Raw genomic sequence first — 21,154 nt, 5'->3', positions numbered from 1 at the left:
TGCTTACCTGAACTATGTGGTCTTTTACTTTTAGGGACACTCTTAGTTAAAATTTCTGTTGTACAAGTTGAAGGTTCTGAAACACAATAAAATTACAGAGTAAGTGGCTAGTTATGCGAAGTTAATATTGCAATAAATGTAATTATTACAATATCCTTCAATGTATAAAAATGCTTACTTGGACTATGTGATCTTTTTCTTTTAGTGTCACTCTCAATTACATCTTCTGTTGTAGAAGTGGAAGGTTCTGCAACACGATAAATTTGTTTGGTAAAGGCAGGTTCTGCGCAGTTAATATTATACTATATGTAATTATTACAATTACAATATACTTTTCCTAACCTTGTATCCCACTGCTGGGCAAAGGTACGATATACTTAAATATGTAAAAAATGCTTACTTGGACTATGTGACCTTTTTCTTTCAGAGTCACAACACCCAATTACAGTCTCTGTTGTAGAAGTTGAAGGTTCTGCAACACGATAATTTTTTTGGTAAAGGCAGGTTCTGCGTTGTTAATATTATACTATATGTAATTGTTTAAATATGTAAAAAATGCTTACTTGGACTATGTGACCTTTTTCTTTCAGAGTCACACCCAATTACAGTCTCTGTTGTAGAAGTTGAAGGTTCTGCAACACGATAATTTTTTTTGGTAAAGGCAGGTTCTGCGTAGTTAATATTATACTATATGTAATTATTACAATTACAATATACTTTTCCTAACCTTGTATCCCACTGCTGGGTAAAGGTACGATATATTTAAATATGTAAAAAATGCTTACTTGGACTATGTGACCTTTTTCTTTCAGAGTCACAACACCCAATTACAGTCTCTGTTGTAGAAGTTGAAGGTTCTGCAACACGATAAATTTGTTTGGTAAAGGCAGGTTCTGCGTAGTTAATATTATACTATATGTAATTATTACAATTACAATATACTTTTCCTAACCTTGTATCCCACTGCTGGGCAAAGGTACGATATACTTAAATATGTAAAAAATGCTTACTTGGACTATGTGACCTTTTTCTTTTAGAGTCACACTCTATTGATAGTTTTGAAGTTGAAGATTCTGCAACACATAAGAGAATTAATTTATTGAATGACAACCAATAAAATAAAATGAATTAATAAAACAAATATATAATTTACCAACCGCGATCAGTGCAGCTGTAGTAATTATGATCGTGTAAAACATTTTTCCTTGTGTTACTTTGAGCCATATGTTGGATGTGTAATGGAAAGCTGTGGAACAGGTCATCTGGTAACGGATTTTTAGCAATATCAATACGTGGAACAGCATTTTTCTTTAACTGCGTTTTCTTTTTCTTGAAATCTTTTGTAACAAAGTGCTTGCCACAAACATATTTTAATTGGTTCAATTTTTCTATAGGCACATTAATCAAATTTTTGTTTCCGGTAGCTGCTACCCATTCTCTACAGCTGAAAAGAAGACTAGATTAAAATTTGCATGTTCTGTTATTTAGTTAGAGTCGATCTAGCTAGGTCTCATCCCCAAGGAAGTCCGCTCGGTCACCCAGGTACTGAATTTTAAATTGAAACGAAAATTATCGATAAAACTTACAAACACTATACTTGGCAGCACTATTGTTTACATGCAACTAAGGTTATACCTTTTATTTTACCCGTTTTTACCTTATTTTGCAATGAAATTTATGAATTACATAGTATAACACACGGTAACAATATACATTTTGTACTTACCGATCTTCTTCTAATGGAAATCTTGCCATGAAAATTCTTTTTTGTCCGTCCATTCTACATGTTTTTATTTGACAAATTTCGCACTTTTTCCTTTTAAATCCACTCATTTTTTTACTTATTTGATTGTTTTGAATGCCTATAGACGCAATTATTTAGAAACTTAGGCAGATTACTTGCAAAAAGAGCAAAAAATCAGACCGAACAACCACAACAACAAAAGACAAATGAAATGACACCTGTCATGGCGGTCTAAGATGGCGGCGAAGTACAATCTGCCTAAATTCGAATGCCGTCAATTGTCCACTGCTTTGTAGGTTTGAATAATCTTTCGAACATAGACGCCTTATAAATTCGCTTCCGTTTCATACGATCGTTTTTTCTCTTTGGACTTGCGCCAGGCTGACATGGGTGTCTTTAAAGTTAGTGACAGACAGAAAGAATTATGGCAGAAAAAAAATAAAAATGACGTTTGGTCGCATATACGACCTAGATTATAGGAAAAATCCGAAATGTCAAAAAATCAAGATGGCGGCGGCGTGGGCGGCCATTTTGTAAAATGTTGAAAATTTCGAAATTTTGGAATTCATTTTTCGAGTAGTTGGCAACATTTTGGAAAGTCGAGTTGTATGAGGCGGTTATGTGTCTTGTCGAGAGGTTTCGCTTGGGTGAAGAAATTTCTCCAGTGTTGCCACACTTTGGGAGATTTGGTCCAAAAATGTCGAAAGTAGAAATAACGACTTCCGGTCAAAAATTTGGATGACGCCTCCTACAAAAGGGTCGTACAAATGACATTTGACCATTGTCATCTCGATCACCTGGCAACACTGGGAGTTACGGGGAAAAGTATTTTTTTCGACATGTGTGTCTTTAAAGTTAAGGACGGACAGAAGGAGATATGGCAGAAAAAATCCAAAAATGTGGTTTGGTCGGTTATACGATCCAGACTATGGGAAAAATCCGAAATGTCAGAAAATCAAGATGGCGACCGAGTAAGCGGCCATTTTTTCGGGCAGTTGGCAACATTTGGGAAAGTCGAGTTGTATGGGGCGATTACGTAGTTTGTCAAGGAGTATCGTTTGGGAAAACTAAAATTTCCAGTGTTGCCATACTTTGGAAGATTTGGTCAAAAAATGTAAAAAATGGAAATAACGACTTCCGGTCAGAAATGACGCCTCCTGCAAATAGGTCGAACTAATGACATTTGACCATTTTCAACTCGATCACCTGGCAACACTGAGAGTTATAGGATTTCAAAATTTCAGGACATGGCTGGTTAGAAGGAATTGTTGAAACAAATGAATTCGGGATTGGGTGAAGTTAGAAAAAAAGTAAAAATGGCGTTCGGCGCGGAAAATGGTCCAGATTAAGGCAAAAATGCAAAATTTTGGAAATCCAAGATGGCCGCCAAGCGTTCACCCGTTTTACTAAAGGAATTAAATTCTCCATACAAATTGTATGCAGGGGGGCTTAGCTAACGTAGAAAAAGGCGAGGCCGAAGGCCGAGCGATAGTTTAAAGCCTGTGAGTCGCCATAGATTTATTTTTAATGCGTCAAAAAGGACTAGAGCCCAGTGACAGACAGAAAGGCGAGGCCGAAGGCCGAGCGATGGTTATCTTATCTTATCTTATCTTATTTAGGGCCGCGCATGAGCGCAGTGCACGTCGACCCATTGGGATCTTTTGTGCTTCCCTATACCTTTATCCCCCCTCATCCGCAAAGATCCTATCCATATAGTGGATCAAGAGCTTGGGTGAGAAGGACCTATATTCTTCTGGTGTCGGATAAGCCGACCCCAGGAGACCCATTCTAGTTCTAGCTAGCGCGTCACATTCGCATAGTAGGTGTTTCATGGACTCCGCATGTTCTCCACATGCTCGACAGCTGTCATCTGTAGTTAGGCCCATTTTGTGGAGCATGTGGTTTGTAGTGTAGTGTCCTGTCAGCGCACCCGTGATCACTCGGGCTTGCCTTCTGTTTCCATTGAGTATGAGCTTTTCCCATGATCTTGTGTTTCCAACTAGGAATAGTTTGGAGTGGCTCATACCGTTGGAGCTTTCCCATTCAGCTCTGTGCTTCCTGGATATATATTGCCTCATGGCCATGTGTAAAGTGCTCATAGATAAGGGCACTATCGGCTCTGGCCCAATAGGTGCCGCCTCTGACCCTTGTCTCGCTAGACTGTCGGCTCTCTCATTGCCTTCGATTCCAGTATGTCCAGGTACCCACATGAGGGTCACCCTGTTGTGCCTTCCAAGTTTATTCAGTGCCAAGATTGCCTCCAGAACGAGTCTGGATCCAACCCTCACTGAGGCAATGGCTTTGAGTGCTGCCTGACTGTCACTTAATATGTAAATGTCACGCTTTTTATGCGCCTGTTCTATATTCCTTACTGCGCACATGATTATAGCATAGGTTTCAGCTTGAAACACTGTTGCAAACCTCCCTAAGCTTTCACTGTGCTCAGATTGTTTGGAGTAGACGCCCGCTCCTGTTCCTGAGTTCATCTTGGAGCCGTCAGTATACCAGATCAGGCTGTCTTGTTGACGTTTTAGTCCTCTTTTCCAGTCTTCCCTTGTTGGTATAGACACTTTGAAATCCTTGCTAAACATGTACCTAGGGTGCATTGTATCACAACCCATGTCCATTATTGCATCTAATTGAGGATCGCTCCCCATCCTTGTGTGCTTGGTGCAAGGTTTGGATGTACTCCAAAGTCCCGCCCCCTTCAGTCTGTGCAGCGCCTTCCTTGCATCTACTTCTAGCGCCAAGTGCAGTGGGGGCAATCCCAGAATAATCTCCAATGCTGCAGTTGGCGTAGTTCTAAACGCACTCGTTATTGCTAGGCATGCAGTTCTTTGCAATTTGCCCAGTGCCGTTCTGCACGTCTGTAACCTAATTCTAGGCCACCAGACAATGCTGCCATAAAGTATTATTGGTCTCACCATAGTTATATAGATCCACCTCATCACTCTGGGACTAAGTCCCCATGTCTTCCCGTATGCACCACGACACATTCCCAGCACTCTCATAGCCTTAGCTATGACCGTATCTTGGTGTTTACGCCATGTAAGTTCCTTATCTAGGATTACCCCTAGATATTTCACTTCATTGGTCCAGGTTATCTGTTTACCATAAAGGTAGAGATGTCCTAGCCCTGTTGTATTTCTCATTTTTGTAAATGCAATAGCATTAGTTTTTCCCGGATTCACCGAGAGGTGGTTTTTGTCACACCACTCTTCCAGTGTGTTGAGGGCTCTTTGCATGATGTCTGTCACAATAGTTGGGAACTTGCCCCTTACCATAATTACCAAATCATCTGCATATCCAACCGTGTAGAGTGGTCCTTTGTTAAGTTTCACAAGTAGTGAGTCCACGACCAGGCTCCATAGCAAGGGTGAGAGTACCCCCCCTTGCGGGCAGCCCTTGACAGTCCTTACACTCATGCACTCTCCTTGCAGTTCTGATTGAATAATCCTGCCTTTAAGCATACAGTCTATCCACCGGCATAGAGGTAGTGGTACCCCGTGGTCAGAAGCAGCAGCTCCTATAGAGACGAAGGTTGTGCGGTCAAATGCCCCCTCTATGTCGACAAATGTCCCAACAGTAACCTCCCTACTCTCAAGAGCCGCCTCCGCCCTGCCGGTTACATAGTGTAGCGCAGTTTCTGTAGATTTCCCTGCCTGGTATGCACATTGTAGCTCATGTAGAGGAAATCTTTTTAGTGGTCCTTGTCTTATGTACTTATCTACAAGTTTTTCAAGCGATTTGAGAAGAAAAGATTGTAGACTTATTGGCCTATATGCCTTAGGGTCGTTGTAATCCGGTCTACCTGGTTTAGGTATAAAGATCACTTTGACTTCTCTCCATACCTTAGGTATGTATCCAAATGCTATGCAGGCTTTGTATAACCTGCATAGATGAGGATTCAGAATGGAGATTCCTTGCTGCAAGAGAATTGGGTAGATCGAATCTGGGCCTGGTGCCTTGTATGGTTCAAAGCTCCCGATTGCCCATCTCACCTTAGTCTCATCCACTACTCTTTTAGCCGTAACCCAGTCGAGCTTGTTTGTTGTTCTATTTTGTTCCTCCACGCTGATTGGATCTTGATCATCGTTTAGGACCTGTGATTCAGGAAAGTGCGTTGCTATCATTGTTTTCAACGTATCTTTGCCTGCTTCCGTATATCCCCCCCTCTCACTCCATACTGTAGTGAGTGGGTTCGCTTTGGTTGTTGACATGGCCTTTGTCAGTCTCATGCCCTCGGGAACTGAGTTGATCATCTCACAATGATCCCTCCATGCCTTCCTCTTTGCCTTTCGCACCGCTTTGCTATACTCTGTCAGTGCTCTTCTATACTCTGTAAAGTCATTCCTAGCTCTTGCTATATTGAATGCCTTTCTTGTCTCCCTTCGTAATAGGGCTATTTCCTTGGTCCACCATGGAAGTTTCTTCGATCCCGCCTCGCGTTCCGGGCAGTTATCCCTCCAGGCAGTCTTCAAGGCATTGGTGATTCGATCAGCGTCAAACTCTATTTCAAGCACAGAGTTAAGTTTGCATTTTGGTTCACTAAGTTCAGTCCTTAGGTCCCGTTTGAAGTCTTCCCAATTAGTGTTCCTGGGATTCCTTCTTTTTATTGCGTCTTTTCTTATAGGAGCATTATACCTAAAGCATATATAGTTATGGTCAGACAATGATATCTCGTCCGAAACATACCAGTTAGTGATTTTCCGGACTGCCTTTTTACATGCAAGCGTCAGGTCAATCACCTCTGCCCTCCGGGCATTGAAGAATGTAGGTTTGTTACCCTTGTTAATAACATGTGTTTCAGAACTCACCAGAAAATCCAGTAACCTCTCTCCTCTGGCGTTGTTGTTTGAGCTGCCCCACACAACATGATGAGCATTCGCATCGCAGCCAATGATGGTTTCCAGATCTTCTTGGTTGCCGTGTTGTATCAGATCCTGCATTTGCCTTGACACAGGATCTGCCTTTTCATATGGGAGATATGCCGATGCCACTATCACTCCTCGCAAATCCCCCTCCCTTTGGATCTTCACTGCTGTGAGATCCCTGTAAGAAAACCTGGATAGAGGAATCGCACTTATCCCATTTCTGACATAAATGCAAGTCCTCGTATCATTAGTAGAACAATTATATATTAACATTCCACCTGTGCCGCCGAGTCCTTTCACCTCACCTTTGTACAGGTAGGGCTCTTGGATTAAGGCGATATCATATCTTTTGATCTTGAGCTCTCGTGCCATGATGGCAGTCGCCGCTTTGCAGTGATGCAGATTAATTTGAACGCACCTTAAACCCCCGAAGAGAGCTGCAGACGTCAAATTCTGTCCCCGAGCTCGGTCTCCTCATCCGCGGAGATATCATACTCCAGCGGCGAGGACCGTCCCAGGTCCAGGTCAGCTATGGCTTCCAGCGAGCCTATGGATGCGGGAGACGGAGCGGCAGCAGGTTCATCTACCACCAGCTCCTCCTCCCCACCCCCAGTCCCTCCGGATAGCCCTTCACCCGCACTAGGTCCCGCTATCGGTTCCAAGGCCTGCTCCTCTGTCCGCGGGCAGTCTTCCGGCACCGCCACCGCATCTCCCCGCTGTTCAGCCGTCACACTGGCACTGACCGGTTCATCCCCACGCCTCACATCGTACTCGAGGAGCTTGAAGATGCTCCGGTCAATCCCAGTGTTCAGGATGTACTGACGGGCTTTAATGTACGCCGCAGAGGCCTCGTCCATCAGGACGATTCTCCTGACCGCCATCCCCTCTACAGTGGAGCCAACAATGCTCCAGTTTGAGGTCTTCAGGCTCGGATGTAACCTCTGCAGCAACCTCATGACCCGCCCTGTGTCCTGCCTCGTGACGTTCCTGGATTTCCAGGCCATCTTTACCGGCTTTGGGAGGTTCTTAGCCTCCACCACCCTAAGCTCCACACCATTGACGGCAGTACCATCAAGTGTGCGAAGCCACTTCATAGAGCTCTCCCCCTCACACCTGAAGAGAATTGCCCCTGACTTCAGGTTTCCCATGCTGACGACGGGGATGGGGTCCGGCGTGATCTCCAGTTTATCAAAAATGATACCCTGAAGCGCCAGATACTCCTCCTCGCCTAGCCAGGTCCCTGGAAAGTCCTTAGCGGTGATCGCCATCTTATAGATGTTCAGAGCCGCGGCATAGGACTGAGTTTCCTCAGTCTTAGCACGCTTGGCGCTGACCAGCACTTGGCTCTCACCGCTGATTTCCCTCGCCCTTTTAGTTCGGTCTGCCGTTGAGGTGGCGTCCTCAGCCTGTTGCCTCCGCAACTCAGCCTTCACCCTCCTCTGGCATCCCGACCGCTTTTTGCGCCTCCTTCTCCCCTGCAGATCGCCGCCCTCCGCTGCATTAAGCGCAGTGCCACTGGTGTTACCCTGCGGCCCTAGCGCCTCACGCACATCAGGCAGTCGCTGCTCGGGTGGTGCACTGTGTGGAGCCACACTGCCAGAGCCGCCCCCCTGGTTCAGGCCGCCTTCGCTTCGCACAACGAGACCCCGTGGGTTCTCGGCGCTCCGCTTAGGTGCCCGCCCCATGTGGGGAGCATTCCCCGACGGTGCCACCCCACTCCCTGCACCTGGTGCGCCCTCCACTTCACCTTTCGGTGCCTTTATCCCTTTCGGGACCTTTGGCCCTCCCAATTTGGTCTGGCCCCTGCTGCCTCCTGCAGCTCCTCCAACACGCAATTGCTTGCCCCCCCCAGAATACGTAGGGCAGCCTGAGCGATGCTCAGGGAGGGATTCTCCAGCCTTGCTGGTACCCTCCTGGGGTAAATCACTTTTGGCTTTTGCGCTCATGTTGGTTGTTGGGGATATTTTTGAAACCCGTGATGCCTCCCCTAGCACCACTGCCACACTTTTTGCTCAGATTTTCCATCGCATGGCTTGTGGTAGCCGGTTGTGGTTATACCGCCACTGTTCGGTTGGGTCCTTTCTGTGTCCATCCAAGGCCGCCCGCGCCTCCTCAACCTCTGGTTGGTTAATGGTTATACCGCCATTGATTCGGTAGCTTAGGACTTTTGTTTCAGCAGCGGTCCCTATAAAAGTTCGCTGCTATGACTCATCTATCATCAGGTTACAGCGCTTTTTCTTGGGGGTATACCACGCCATTGGCTCCCCAGCACCCTTCAAGATGAGCTGCCCGATTTCTGCATCCCGGTGGCATCAGGCCTGCCCCCTGAGAATGGACCCTCAGGTGTGACCTAGGTGCAGGAGGTCATTCTACCATCTACCATCGTCTTTTTGATGATAGACACGCAAGGACATGACCTCGACATCCCGGCGGTACTCCGACAGAAGGTTTCCGTTACGTCTATTTCATAAGGAATTAGACCAATAGCAGGGCGGCAACCACGTGCAGGACAATCCTTCAGTCTTGCCTTGAGGATCTTCACGACCGTTGCGCTCTCCCTCAAGACCATTCGCCTCCTCACCCGCAGTGATGCGGATAAGGAAGGCCAGCATCTATACTAGACAAGCATCAAAGCAGAAGGAAAGTGCAAGTTAGGCAACGCAACTATTAAAGCATAGACAGTGACCCGCCCCAAATGGAGAGCGATGGTTAAAATCCCGACAGTCGCCATAGATTTACTTGTGTTGCGTCAAAAAAGCACAAGAGCACCGCGACAGACAATAAACGCCCCCTGTAATTTTTGCGAGGCCGAAGGCCGAGCTCCGAATGCGAGGCCGCAGGCCAGCATCGCAGATCTAGCTTTTGTAGCCCGCGTAGCGGGCGACCAAAGCTAGTTATATTATATACTAGCGGCCGCCCGCGACTTCGTACGCGTGGATCCCGTTTTACCCCCTTCATCTATCTTACGCGGTTTAGATTTTTTCATAAAAATGTTTTTTCCCGCTAACTCTCGTTCCCGTGGGAATTTTGCAATATCCTGTTGTAACTAAGCTTTAAGTTTACTAAGATACCTGCATGCCAAATTTCAAGCGTCTAACTTAAGCAGTTTAGATTTTTTCATACAAATGTTTTTTTTTCGCTAACTCCCGATCCCGTGGGAATTTTGCAATATCCTGTTGTAACTAAGCTTTAAGTTTACTAAGATACCTGCATGCCAAATTTCAAGCGTCTAACTTAAGCGGTTTAGATTTGTTCATACAAATGTTTTTTCCCGCTAACTCCCGTTCCCATGGGAATTTTGCATTATCCTGTTGTAACTAAGCTTTAAATTTACTAAGATACCTGCATGCCAAATTTCAAGCGTCTAACTTAAGCGGTTTAGATTTTTCATACAAAAGGATTTTCCCGCTAATTCCCGTTTCTTTGGGAATTTTTCAATATCCTGTTGTAACTAAGCTTTAAGTTTACTAAGGTACCGGAATGCCAAATTTAAAGTGTCTAACTTAAGCGGTTTAGATTTTTCATACAACAGAATTTTCCGGCTAATTCCCGTTCCCATGGGAATTCCTAAGTATCTTTTAACCTGCCCAGGAGTACGAAGAATAATTGTACCAAATTTCGTTAAAATCCGTCGAGTAGTTTTTGTTTCTATAAGGAACATACAGACGGACAGACAGACAGACAGACAGACAGACAGACAGACAGACAGACAGACAGACAGACAGACAGACAGACAAAAATTTTACTGATTGCATTTTTGGCATCAGTAGCGATCACTAATCACCCCCTGATAGTTATTTTGAAAATATATTTCATGTACAGAATTGACCTCTCTACAGATTTATTATAAGTATAGATATAGATTAATAAACCTATATTATTGACCAAAGTGGAAGTTACCCGATGGGTGCCGTAGCTAACTTTATTTGTTACTTATCTATTTTTTACATTTATTATACCTAATTTAATTTATCGTTTTATATTTTTATATTACCAAAACATAACATAAAAATAAGCTCCCGATTTTAACCTGATTGATGAGAAGGATACTTACTTTAATAAACATGATATTAAGAAAAATATATTTTTTAACTGAACTTTATAATTTAGGTCAATTAAATAATAAATACGCAAAGTATTTTTCACTCGCTACCTATTTGCGTCACTTGCAAGAATGCACAAATTGTAGCAGTGCTGACTTTGCTATTACGCACAGCTAGGGCCGTCAAAATTTCTAACAAGACATACGAGTCGTAGCTCTCAAGTTCGCTCGCGTAAAATTTTTCAGCTCAATTTTTTTTTCGATAATTTGTATAGTGGATATACATATTTTTATCGACTATAGTAAGTAGTTTTTTTATTTTTGTTTTTTTAAATCTTTTAAATATTGTTTATACTACTCATCCAACTCATAAAATTTTGCATACACATTGTCTGGGTACAAAATAGAAATAAAGGTACCTCTCATTCTCAAAAAATATACTGTTCCCGAGGATACAATATAACTTTTAGGTGATCGTTCGAAATAATAACTTGATCTAGTAACATAAACTCACCGACTGAAAAACGACATCTACACACGTATGTAATTGAAAGCGTAGCTTAATTTGATTAATTTAAATTAAAATATTAACATTTTCAATAAACAAATAAATAATAATATCCTTGAACATTTTTACACTGCGCCTCTAGTCCCAAACTAAGCAAAGCTTCTACTATGGGTACTAGACAACGGATAAAAACATACTTAATTACTTTTTTGTAAATATATACATATTATACATAGAACACACCCAGTCCAATACAAACAAATGTGTTCATCCAAACAAATGTTTGTACTGTGTGGGAATCGTCTCATTCATGAGTAATGAGCAAATCTAGTGTCTGTTTGCATTATGTTTATAATTGAATTTATTTCACAGGTCTGACTCTGAGTTCAGCGACAGCCCATCAGTGCAGATCGAGCGCCAGCCCAAGCCTAAGAGAACCAAGGAGCCGGCCAAGCGCAAATCCTCAGCTAACAAAAGCGTTAGCAATTGCCGTTCAAGGTATTATATTTATTTTTACTAAAATCTTTATAATGACTTCTGTCTTTTATCTTTTCTGGGATCCATAATATTATAATAATATCATTCACAAGAAAGTGTTAAAGTACCTATGTACGAATCTGCCCAGATATTTAAGTATCTTTGTAAGTATTAAAGAAGTGACGATAACCGAACGGTTATGTTTATTTCACAGGTCTGACTCTGAGTTCAGCGACAGCCCATCAGTGCAGATCTAGCGTCAGCCCAAGCCTAAGAGAACCAAGGAGCCGGCCAAGCGCAAATCCTCGGCTATCAAAAGCGTTAGCAACGACCATTCAAGGTAATAAAGTTATTTTTACTAAAATCTTTATAATAACTTCTGTCTCTTTTCTCTTCTGGGATCCATTATATCAATCACAAGAAAGTGTTATAGTATGTACAAATCTACCCAGATATTCGAGTATCTTTCATAAGTAATAGAGAAATGACGACAACCGAAAGGTGAAGGTGTGGGTTCGAACCCCGCTCGACTATTAATTAATCATCATATTTAGCTTAGCACTACAGGATTAAGTAATTTGTACATATTTACAAATTGTTTAGAATGTCTGTTAACACAATGCTTTTAATATTTTTCAGAACCAGTAAGAAAAAAACAACTGGCGTTTTCGACGTGTTCAACCTACAAGACGGTGAACCGGTCCTCGAACGACGTAGCCCAACGAAGCCAGCGTCGGTGTTGTACAACCGCGTGGCTAACGGGCAGACGCGGCGCACCGCGCATCTCGACGGCGCCTTCTACGTGGAGCTGAAGGTGTTCAACGCGGCGGACGTGGACGCGGGCGGCGACGACCTGTGGAAGAAGTCGTTGCTGTGGCTGAAGCTGCGCACCGACGAAGACACTGCGCACTGGGATCGGATCCAAAAGTTTGTGAGGGAGGCTAGCTCTCTGTTCAACGAATCGGAAGCCACATTGTATTCGAATAACATTAAATTTAAATAGGTGTGTAAATTACATTTATAAGCATCAATAAACATACTTATTTCTATATCAAGCGTTCATTAATAACCAACATACATTTCAATACATTACATAATTAGCATAACTTTGAGTAATTTATTTCATTAGGTAATTAATTATGCTTTCTGTTCAGTCTGTAGTGTGACTGTGGGTAACAAGCAATGGATAGGGCACTTAAGAAGTAGAATACATAAACAACACAGTGATAATGTAGTAAGCTCAGACCACGGTATAGAACTAGTCAACTCCGCTTTTCGCAATCGTATATCCACCTATAAAGTAACTGCTAAAGATGAGAATGAGCAATCATCTCTGCCAGTGTTCTTCGAAAACCTCAGAGATAAGATAAAATCTTTAATTGATAAGTCTCTTGCCTCTCATATCTGCGTCAAGGTTAACTTCGAATTATATTTCGCACCCTTAGAATGAAAGTGACCGAATCCAAAAAATGCAATTTGTGGTAAATGAACAAGAAAGTCTTCAAAAAAGTGTAGTCTTGAATACATTTTACTATATCTCTTTCGTGTTCCGTCGCATTTGATTGATTTTAAGTAGATTTATTGATTAACCTTTTGAGTATTGGCAGAGTATTTTTTGTAATTATACTTTATTTAGTATATATTTTGACATAAAATATAAAGTACTTCTAAATTAGGTCACTTTATTACAAAATACTTTTGAAACTGATGAGATTTTTTATTAATTAAGTCTGTTTATGACGCATATTGCAAATGAATCTGTTGACATAAGTCATTACTATACTTAATGTTATGTGAATATAAGGTAGTGAACATGGGCGTAGCCACGGTGGGGCAGGGTGGGGCAAGTGCTCTAACCTATCAGGTACCTAACCAAACCTAAAAAAATAATTATCTAGGTACTAACTACAATACGATGTACACTACCAACTACTTTTTGGGTGAAAGATTTCTTGGTGTAGGTAGGTGAGCAATAAGACAGTGTTGGATAATTCGGATAATTCGAATTACACATTCAGATGTTGGGTGCTATAAGGTAGCCTTTTTGTATGAAAAAAACTAACCGATGTATAGCCCAAGGGTATAGTTTGCTTCTTAGTCGTTCGTTTCAGCCGAATGACGTTTACTTATTGCTGGACAAAGGCCTACTTCAAAGATTTCGAAAACGACCGGTCCTGCGCCGCCCGCATAGGCACCTCCCGCGACCTTCACCAGATCGTCGATCCACCTAGTGGAGGGCCTGCCACTACGTCTTTCAACTCGTGGTCGCCACTCGAGAACTTTTTTGCCCCAGCGGCCCATCAACTTTGTGAGCTATGTACCCCGCCCACTGCCACATGATTTTAGCGATTCTGCGTGCTATGTCACTTTGGTTCTACTGCGGATCTTCTCATTTCTGATTCGATCGGGCAGGGAGACTCCGAGAATAGCACGCTCCATCGCCCTCGGGCCTTCTTATGAGGCCCATAGAAAGCGACCACGTCTCAGATCCTTAAGTTGTCACTGGCAACACACACTGGTCAAAGACTTTTGTTTTGAGACACTGCGGCATTTCGGACGTGAGAATATTGCGAAGCTTCCCGAACGCAGCACAGCCGAGATGAATTCGACGGTTGACCTCTTTCTCGAAGTTGGACCTACCTAACTGGATTGTCCCAGGTACACTTAATAGTCAACAACTTCGAGTGTAGTCTCTAACTTTCAGAGGTGTGGGTTACAACACGGATATTTGACATGATTTTTGTCTTGTCCATGTTCATTTTAAGAACCATTTGTTGAGAAGCTCTTCATACATCGAGAAGCCATCGAGCATGACTACGATATCTTCCGCGAATCCAATGAAGGTGATGAAGTCTTCGCTCTGCCTAGCGCTCATCCAGCTCCAAAACCCCGAAAGATTTTATCGAATTCGAATTGCAAAATCTTTTCAAATGCCTAGGAGACTACGGAAATGTGGACGAATGCAATGACAGGTTCGTAGGAATTGTCCAAACGACTGGGTCTAAGTTCATTAAAACCCGTCGTTCAAAAGGAACCAAAAAGATCTCTGACCTCACCAACTTATGGAAGAGAGAAGAAACTTGGTTCTGCAAGTATACTCAACTCGCGACCTACGCCAATTTGATACAGACCCAATTAAAGAGGCGACTGAGCGTAACAAGGGCTCTATAGCAAGAGATCTGTCTGTTGGCCAAAGCCAACTGACCAAGCTGAAGACCGAGGATGGCAGAGTCATCTCGTCGGGGCCTGAGATATTGGAAGAGGTTGAGGTTCTACGGAAAATTATCACGAGTGTACGCACACCTGATCACAAATCTAGCCGAAGACCCAAGAGCTAGATTGACCCGACATTATAAGATATCTCGGACGTCAGTCTGTGCGAGATTAGAATGGCTCTCAAACACCTGAAAAACAACAAGGTACAGGGTGATGATGGAATCACGGCTGAGCTTCTGAAAGCAGGTGGAGCGCTGGCACTAAAGGCTCTTCAGAAAATGTTTGACTCCGTCATCCCCGAGGGAAAAAAAGCTCCCTGTCTTTGTTTTCATTATCAGTTTGCATGTTTGGAGGTGTTATTACCATCAAAATAAACATATCTTGAACTAACTCGTCTTGATGTTATTTTGAGTATAGAGTAAGAGCTAGTGAACGCCAGACCTACGTCATTTTATAAAAGCTGAAAGTTTGTCAGCGTATGCTCCCAATATAGGATATACTATAAAATCTGTTTTTTTTTTGTTTAATATTTTGGCAATAATTAGATATATTTTCCCCAACACTCACACAGTTTTGACAGTTCCAACTCCTTGCCAGACAGTTTTTTAGGGTAGCTCTAAAGCTCCCAAAGCCACGAGGACCCAAACTTCATAATTCACCAACATTATAACTTATATTGGGAGCATACGCTGATAAACTTTCAGCTTTTATAAAATGACGTAGGTCTGGCGTTCACTAGCTCTTAGTTTACTAGTAAACTTGTGAAGTAAAGTCTGAAACAACACAACTTATTAAACTCTTAAGTAACGTAAGTGCGCCTATTAACGACCCCCCAAAATTTGTATCCTATTACCGCCCTATTTTTCTTTCTTTCATAAAAGACATAATAACAGGTCCTAGAAAACACGTTAGCTAAAAAATATCTAGATATGTTTATTGACTATCAAAACGATTAAAGTTTGTGTTCGTAAATAACCAGTAAATGGAGTTATTTGACATTAAATGAGACGCGCCCGCAACGGACGCACTTTTCATACTGACGCGCTCCCAGCTACTTAAGGTGCACCTTGTTATTAATTAGCGATTTTAACACATTCAAAATGAGTTTACCAATATGTTTTTGCATGATAATATTAATTCGTACTTTAGTTTCCTTAATAAACCCTCAACATAGCCCTCTCGCTGTATTTTTGTAGCTTAAATACAATTTTAAATAAGGGCGGTAATAGAAACACTTTTCATAATTTGGTTCCTAATAACGACCCACGGCGTTGTTAGAAATTTGATAACGTTTTTTATTTTAGTATTTATATATTTAATTACGCATTTAACCTCGATTTTGTTGTCTTGATCGATTCATAAGAATATTTCACATAATTAAATCAATTAACGCCATACGTTTATTGTCATAGGTTTGGCATAAAACTGCAATGAACATTAAAGAATATCTCTAATAATGTATGACAGTAGATTTTATAAAAACCTGTTAAATTCTAATTAGTATCTATTTGATATAAAATAAAACCTAATAGAAATGATATTTCACTGATCACGTCTTCATTAAAGTAGATAATTATTTTAGCTGGTTACTGTTTTTTTTTACGGTCGCTAATAGAATTAAGTAATATTCATACTTAATTCTATTACCGTCTCATAACTATAACGCCACCTGCGAAGACTTATAAGCCTGTATTTTGTATATAACCAACATTTATGACATGACACCAAACCAATCATGCGTTATCACAACAACTATGTAACTTTTTAAGATCCTTTGAATAAAAAAAAATAATTTAAAATAATTATACAGACAGTGTCCAATATTGTCCAAAGTTTAAATTAAAATACACAATTACACACAATTAAAATCAAAAACATAAGTCAAAAACTAATTAAAAATTATAGTCAAATTAAAAATAAAAACAAAATATTAAATTAAAATTAAATTAAAACTCAAATAAAGTTTAAATAACGACCCCCACTAATCACTAGAACACAGGGTACCGAAAAATCAAGTATAATAGAAGAATTAATTATTTTACTATTTCTGCTTGATTATTTATTTATTTTCGAGAAGTGTGCCCTTTCTCTTTTAATGATACTGGAATTCAAAAGCAAAACAAATTTAACTTGAAAGAATCAAGTGGTTCCCGAGCCTCTGAGCGGGAATCGAACCCGTGTCTCTTGGAATATACCCAATTGAAGAGCAATATTCTTAGCGGTCGGTAATAGAAACAGAAAAAACGTTAATAGAAACACACCTCGTCTATAGGTCGGTAATAGAAACAACTGCTTTTTCAGATTAAATTGCTATTTATTAATTATTACGTGATTAAATACTCATTGTTACTACTTGAATTCAAAGATCACTTCATCATTGTTATAAATAAATTAAAGTTTCTTTTCTATCACCACGTCTTATATCTAATTTTCTAACGTTTATCCGAAGTGAGCTTAAACTGGCGGTAATAGGCGCATTTACGTTACATAAATTTATACAAATTATAAACAAATTTTATATTAAAGCGACATATTCCAAAAATATGTTAATCGGTCCTTTTTATTTTTTCTTCTACACAGGCGCAATATCAAAAATATCAAAACTAAATTATGTTAGTTTAGTCATAAATAGTCCTATTCGTAAAAGTGTCGTGTATCCTTCATTTATATTTTTAACTAAACAGACCGAATCCATAAATGAACACTGAATACTCTAACATATTTAGTTTAAATACAGACCTATTTATTAAAAGGTCACTTTATGACAAAAAAATCGTGAACTTACCTTTACAGTATTTTTGTAATAAACAGATACAATTCGAGATCCGCCAATGTTTTACACGTACACTCGCAAGCACCGTCGACGTAAAACTAGTTCTGCCTCTTTCACACAATATGCATACATGAAAAGCGGGACTAGTGAAAGAGACCGAAGTATGCGTTGCTCTGCCTTTACTAAGAGATAGGTCACTTTATCTATACAGGGATATAGAGCATGCTTTATAAGGTCAGTTTATGGTGAAATCGAGAGTAACAGGAATTTTGAGTTAAGTCACTTTCATTCTAAGGGTGCGATTTGCTGTTTTTAATGATAAAAAATAACAATACAGAATTAAAGTCATTTTGAACTAAAAATATAACAATTCACTTAAATTATAATTACAATATGTTATTCTCAGATTTAGTTTCCTATTTAATGAAGAAGGTTAGTGAGTTTGAGGGACAGGATAGCAGGTGGACATTACTCAGTAACAGTCATATAGAAATAAACATAAATAAATACCAGCCGCTTCGCGGATCAAAGTTCATTGATTTGCCTCTACACATTAAAAATAAAAAGGCATGTGTAAATATTCGTAACGATGACATGTTTTGTTTCTTGTGGTCAGTCACAGCAGCTCTTTATCCAACCAGTAAGAACGTTCAGAGGGTATCTTCATATCCTCATTTCAGTAATCTGTTCAACATTGACGGAATGTCTTTTCCAGTATCTTTTACTGATATTAGTTTGTTTGAGAAAAATAATACAAATATAAGAGTCAATATTTATGGATTAGAGAACGGTAAGCAGATTACTGGACCGTTGTATAAATCACAATACAGCAAACGAAACAGAAAAACTGTAAATTTATTATTATTAGAGCAAGATAAGTTTTCTCATTATTGTCTGATTAAAGATTTATCTCGTTTAGTAAGACACCAAATTACAAAGCATCATGTTAAATTGTTTTTTTGTGATGACTGTCTTCTATTTTTTAGATCTAACGATGAAATAGAATCTCATATACATATGTGCTGGAGTAAAAACACAATTACTTCAAAAGGGTTCAGTAATCGAGTTTAAGAACTATGGTCGGAAACAGAATGTGCCTTTCGTAATTTATGCAGACTTTGAAACCATGTTAGTCCCGGTGCAGGGGTGCGATGCTGACCCCCGCATCGCGAGCACCGTCGATCGTCAGCTACACGTTCCCATAGCATTCGCTTACTATGTAGTTTGTTCGTTCGATACCAGTAAAAATCGATTTGTGTCTTACCGTGGAAAGGACTGTGTAGATAAATTTGTTGAAAGTATTTATTGTGACGTTCAATCGATTAATAGCCAACTTTCCCATACTATTATAATTAATTTGTGTAGTAGTAATTAATTAATACACCACATTATTTGAAAGTACGTTTTATTACGTATCACAATCTTTTACAAATCATAGACACCGGGAGGCTGTCATCGACAACAAACTGTCACAGATAATAATGCATACTATAAAGGTAGCAGTGCACTTAGTAACATAACTATATAGCACTCTTCCCCACTTACCGGAGAAAAAATAATAATAAGAGGAAACTCTAACAAAACAAAACAACGATAAAAAAAAGTTACAAGTCTTGACTACAATGCAGAAGTTGGTTGGCATGTCGTTTCCAGTGCAAGCCATCTACCTCTACCACATATGTTACCCCTGGAACTATAATTTCAAGAACTTTTCCTAATGACCAATTTTTTTTAGATTTTCTCATGTCTCTCACCATTACTTTTTCACCCACTGCAAATGTTTTGTAATTATCTTTACTACTTATCGTTAATTTCACTTGTTCCAAATCAATTTTTGCACTTGCAGTACTTGGTCTTAGCAATGAGAAACGACATCTCAACTCCCTCCCTAACATTAATTTTGCTGGGCTATGGCCTGTGGTTTTGTGGGTTGTACATCGATAGTCAAAGAGGAACAAATTACAAGCGTATTCAAGTTTTCTACCACTCTCTACAATTTTCGTAACATGCGACTTAAATGATTCTACAAATCGTTCTGCCAACCCATTGGTTGAAGGATAATACGGTGGGGTAAAAGTTTGCTTGATGCCTGTGATTTTACAGAAAGATTTAAATTCTTCACTAGTCCATGTAGGCCCATTATCGGTCACCAAATGTAATGGATTTCCGTACCGTATAAAAATGGTTTTAAATACTTCAATTGTCTTTTGAGCTGTAATATTACTCATAATGAAAGCCTCTGGCCACTTTGAATAAGCATCTACTATTACTAGAAACATCTTTGAATACAGTGGGCCCAGAAAATCTGCATGTAATCTATGCCAAACCGCTGGTGGTTGTGGCCACACAGTCAGTTTGTTTTTGACTGGATTTTTATGATTTTGCAAACAGTTAATACAATTACTTGTAATCATTTCTATTTCTTTATCCATTTGCAACGGGGCGTCTTAGCTAGCTCAGTCTGACACCCCGCTGTTTAGTACTAAGTCCCAGTTCGCCTTCTGCGATGAGGGATGTGTACCTGTCCAGGATGCCTACAGGGATATTTGACCAAGGAAACGCACAATCAATAACACAATGGCACTTTGTAATTCAGGTTCCACAATAGTTTACTTATTCTAGTTTCACTGACTCTAAATTACTATTATTTAAATAACGAGCAAGTTATTCCACAATTGCAAATCTACTATGACAAGAGGGATAGCGACGTGCCCGGTTCACGTCCCGAAACTAGTTTTCGTATCCGCGAGAGGGGCGGCGCCCTGTGCGAGGTTTATCGAGTGTTAGTCTGGATACTTATAACTAGGGGGGTAGGATGTGATCCGATTAGCTCGAGCCAGAGACCGAAGCCTCGATAGTGAGCGCGACCACTGGGAAAAGGGGCCGTCCATAAATTACGTCATCGATTTTTTCAGATTTTAGACCCCCCCCCCCCTACAATCATCCTATCGTCATTTCTTAATGACCCCCCCCCCCCCCCCTTCTCCCAAAATTGACGTCATTACCAGTTTGACAAAATTTGTGCGGCTTGAGGGGTTTTATCAAAATAACGTCTCTTCACAGCAGAAAACAATCGCTGGTGCACGTTTTGTAAGTCAATAACCATTAACCATCGCGGATCGACTATAGTAATAAATAGCAGTGAAAATAGTTTGCTGATTTTGTTTAACGAATTTGCGTTAAACGCGTGATGACAAAATCTGCGCGGATAAACGTTTTGCATCGTTCACGTTCGTACTCAGATTGACAGCGAGCGCAGGCCGCAGGTCCGCAGCGGTGGCGGTGCGCGCCTAGGGTTGCCAGGCGTCCGGCTTTAGCCGGACATGCTTGGCTTTTTAGGGTCTTGTCCGGCCTGTCCGGCTTTTGTTAGGCTTTTTATTTGGTTGCCGCACCAGGCGAAAGTCGAGCCACAGAATCATGAAGCGCATGCATCAGGATGTTGGTTAGCAACCGATGATGATAGTACTCACTCATGAGCTGACACTAATTGCACCCCCCCCCCCCCCCGTCACATGTTCGG

The 21,154-nt window shown here is 40.8% G+C and overlaps 1 protein-coding gene across 1 annotated transcript; it reads right to left on the bottom strand.

Moving 5' to 3' along the window:
• Nucleotides 1–3,423: 3,423 nt before the first annotated feature.
• LOC135087326 (uncharacterized) lies at nt 3,424–4,401 on the bottom strand. The gene has a single exon (XM_063982123.1). It carries the CDS (start codon nt 4,399–4,401, stop codon nt 3,424–3,426), a length of 978 nt encoding a protein of 325 aa, XP_063838193.1.
• Nucleotides 4,402–21,154: the final 16,753 nt, after the last annotated feature.

This window comes from Ostrinia nubilalis (genome assembly GCF_963855985.1).
Source record: "Ostrinia nubilalis chromosome W unlocalized genomic scaffold, ilOstNubi1.1 SUPER_W_unloc_1, whole genome shotgun sequence".
NCBI lineage: Eukaryota > Metazoa > Arthropoda > Insecta > Lepidoptera > Crambidae > Ostrinia > Ostrinia nubilalis.
Note: the sequence above shows the minus strand (reverse complement) of the source record. Positions and strands in the feature narration are given on the sequence as shown.